Genomic DNA, 3,618 nt, shown 5'->3' with positions numbered 1-3,618 from the left:
GACAACCATTTTCCATAATATGATACACAAATAGAGGTATATGTTGATGACATCATCATCAAATCCAAGAGGGCTGCAGATCACATAACAGACTTGAGAAAGTTTTTTGACAGGTTAAGGAGGTACAACTTAAAACTAAACCCCGCAAAATGTGCATTCGGGGTTCCCGCAGGAAAGCTGCTGGGATTCATTGTCGCTAGCCGAGGATTCGAGTTGGACCTATCCAAAGTTAAGGCTATCCAGGAGTTACCACCACCAAAGAGCAAAAAGGACGTGATGAGCTTCCTAGGCCGTCTCAACTATATCAGTCGTTTCATAGAACAGTCTACAGTTATATGTGAACCCATCTTCAGAATGTAGAGGAAAGATGCTGGAACGAGTTGGACCGAAGATTGTCAGAAAGTTTTCGACAAAATCAAGGAGTACCTGTCCACACCAGTAGTCCTAGTCCCTTCAAAACCTGGGAGACCTTTGCTACTCTATCTATCTGTATTAGATGGAGCTTTCAGATGTGTTTTGTGACAACATGACGAGACTGGGAGAAAGGAGCAAGCCATATACTACTTGAGTAAGAAGTTCACACCTTACGAAGCATGATACTCTCTGTTGGAACGCACTTGCTATACTTTGACCTAGATGACCTAGAAATTGAGGCATTACTTCTGTGCCTATACCATGTACCTTATATCTAGGATGGACCCTCTGAAGTACATCTTTCAGAAGCCCATGCCGACTGGGAAATTAGCCAAGTGGTAGATACTATTAAGTGAGTTTGATATCATCTATGTAACTCAAAAGGCGGTCAAAGGACAAACATTGGCATACCTTCTTGACAAAAATCTTGTGGGAGGGGAATACGAACCCTTGAAATGTATTTTCCTGATAAAGAAGTATCATTCATAGGAGAGTACATTACTGAAGCTTACGACAGATGGAAGATGTTCTTTGATGGAGCTGCAAACTTCAAAGGAGTGGGCATTGGAGCGGTTTTGGTATCAGAAATAGGTCAAAACTACCCTGTATCTGTGAAGCTCAGGTTTCCATGCACCAACAACATGGAGAAATATGAGGCCTGCATCATGGGGCTCAATCTGTCCATCGATATGAATATACAAGAACTGCAGATAATCGGTGATTCAGATCTTCTGGAACATCAAGTTCAAGGACAATGGGCTACAAAGAACACCAAAATACTACCATACTTGCATCACGTACAGGAATTGATGAAAAAATTCACAAAGATAGAATTCAAACTTGTTCCTAGTATTCAAAATGAGTTCGCAGATGCACTGTCCACTTTGGCATCAATGATACAACATCCAACCAAAAATTTCATTAATCCCGTCTCGGTGAGGATCCATAATCAATCGGTTTACTATGCTCATGTTGAAGAGGAAACGGATGGAAAGCCTTGGTTCAACGACATCAAGGAAGATTTGGAGAAAGGAGAATACCCGGAACAGGCGAACCATACTCAGAAGCGCACATTGGGGAGGTTATCCAATCACTTCTTTTAAAGAGGAGAGACCTTGAATAAAAGAACTCTTGATCTAGGGTTCTTAAGGTGTGTTGACGCAAAGGAGGCTTCCAGATTTCTTGATGAAATACATGCCGGAACTTGTGGACCACATATGAATGGCTTTGTCTTAGCCAAGAAAATACTCAGGGCTGGATACTTTTGGATGACCATGGAAACGGATTGCATCCGGTACATACAGAAATGGCACCAGTGCCAGTTACATGTAGACATGATAAAGGTACCACCCAATAAGCTCAACACAACGAGTGCACCTTGGCCTTTTGCTACCTGGGGAATGGATGTCATCGGTCCGATCGAGCCTACTGCTTCAAATGGGCACAGGTTCATTTTAGTGGCCATTGACTACTTTACAAAATGGGTAGAGGCCGCATCTTACAAAGCTGTAACCAAGAAAGTCGTCGAAGATTTTGTTAGGGATCGTATTGTTTGTCGATTCGGGGTTCTCGAGTCCATTATCACTGATAATACCGCCAATCTCAACAGTGACCTGATGAAAGCCATGTGTGAAATCTTCAAAATCAAGCACAAAAACTGTATAACATACAAACCTCAAATGAATGGAGTTGTGGAAGCTGCTAACAAGAATATCAAGAAGATACTAAGGAAGATGGTAGAAAACCACAAACAATGGCACGAGAAGTTATCATTTGCCATATTAGGGTACCACACTACAGTTCACACATCAACTGGGGCGACTCCATATTTACTGGTTTATAGACCGAAGTTGTCATTCCAGCCGAGGTAGAAATTCCTTCTTTAAGAATTATACAGAAAGCCGACCTCAGTGACGCAGAATGGATAAGGAGCCGCTACGAGCAACTGGCCCTCATAGATGGAAAAAAATAAATGCAGTATGTAACGATCAGCTTTATCAGAATAGAATGTCCAGAGCTTTCAACAAAAGGGTTAAACCAAGACAGTTTTCTCCAGGACAGTTGATACTAAAGAAGATCTTTCCGCATCAAGATTAAGCCAAAGGGAAATTATCTCCTAATTGGCAAGGTCCCTACATGGTTCATAGGGTACTAGCAGGAGGAGTACTCATACTTGTAGAAATGGATGGAGAAGTTTGGCCAAAATAATTCAATTCAGATGTAGTCAAGAGATACTATGTTTAGATTGTTTACATTTCTTCATCTGATGTAACTAAACTACGCTTGACCTGATTCCCATTTAAGAGGGGATACATAGGCATCCCTGTGGGTTCGGTCATATCATAATAAAATTTTCATTTTCCATAGAACTAGAAACTGGGGCAAAATTTTGAGGAGGACCCTAAAAATTTCGGAGCAGGTCTAGCCAACGCCTTCATAGGCTAGAAAGTCCGAAATTGGTTAAGAAACTAGGGAAAAATTTTGAGAAGGAGAAGGGTCATCAAGATTCATCGCACGCAAACGACGAAAGATCATTTATCAAACTGGCGCAGAATTTTGACGAGGATCCTCAAAATTCTAAAATAAGAAAAGCTACAATGTCTCTAAAATGTGTTATAGTAACTAGTTCATCTAAAATTAATTTACATTTCACTATGTTTTTGAAAAATAACTCAAATTTTATCAATAAATGCATATTTTCGAAAACTCTATTTCCATGACAGCCAGGTGTTATCCAGGGCAACTCAAACAAGGCCTCCAGAACAGAGCAGAGCAAAGTCAGCAGATAAAGGCACGAGCCAACCTCCCCTTATGAAACTTACAATTTTTCTTTGGATGCAGGCATGGTGAACATAGTAGAAGTATTCGCAAACATACACATACCAAAGTCCTAACAATTAGGCCACCAGACGCAAATATATCTCCAGCTAAGAACTATTCTATTCTTATTTGTTCTCTGCATGAGGCTAAGCCCTACCTCCATATTTACATAAGGCTAAGCATTGCCTTCTCATTCCATGGGACTAATCCCTATCTCAAATATTGCATGAGGCTAAGCCTTGCCTCCATATTTGTATAAGGCTAAGCATTGCCTTCTCTTTGCATGTGACTAAGCCCTGTCTCAAATCTTGCATATGGCTAAGCCCTGCCTCAATATTTGCATAAGGCTAAGAATTGCCATCTCTTTGCATGAGACTAAGCCCT

The 3,618-nt window shown here is 40.9% G+C and overlaps 1 protein-coding gene across 1 annotated transcript; it reads left to right on the top strand.

The window, feature by feature from the left end:
• The first annotated feature begins 869 nt into the window (after window positions 1-869).
• Window positions 870-1,517, top strand: LOC138871126 (uncharacterized). Its single transcript, XM_070148982.1, has one exon. The coding sequence runs from the start codon at window positions 870-872 to the stop codon at window positions 1,515-1,517; it is 648 nt and encodes a 215-aa protein (XP_070005083.1).
• The last annotated feature ends 2,101 nt before the right edge of the window (window positions 1,518-3,618 follow it).

The sequence above is a fragment of the Nicotiana sylvestris genome, chromosome 6 (genome assembly GCF_000393655.2).
Source record: "Nicotiana sylvestris chromosome 6, ASM39365v2, whole genome shotgun sequence".
Taxonomy (NCBI): domain Eukaryota; kingdom Viridiplantae; phylum Streptophyta; class Magnoliopsida; order Solanales; family Solanaceae; genus Nicotiana; species Nicotiana sylvestris.
This window is presented reverse-complemented; position numbering and strand designations above follow the sequence as displayed.

Bases quoted from the DNA above. Each gene is read 5' to 3' on its own strand.
- LOC138871126 (XM_070148982.1), top strand. From the start codon at position 870: ATGTATTTTCCTGATAAAGAAGTATCATTCATAGGAGAGTACATTACT.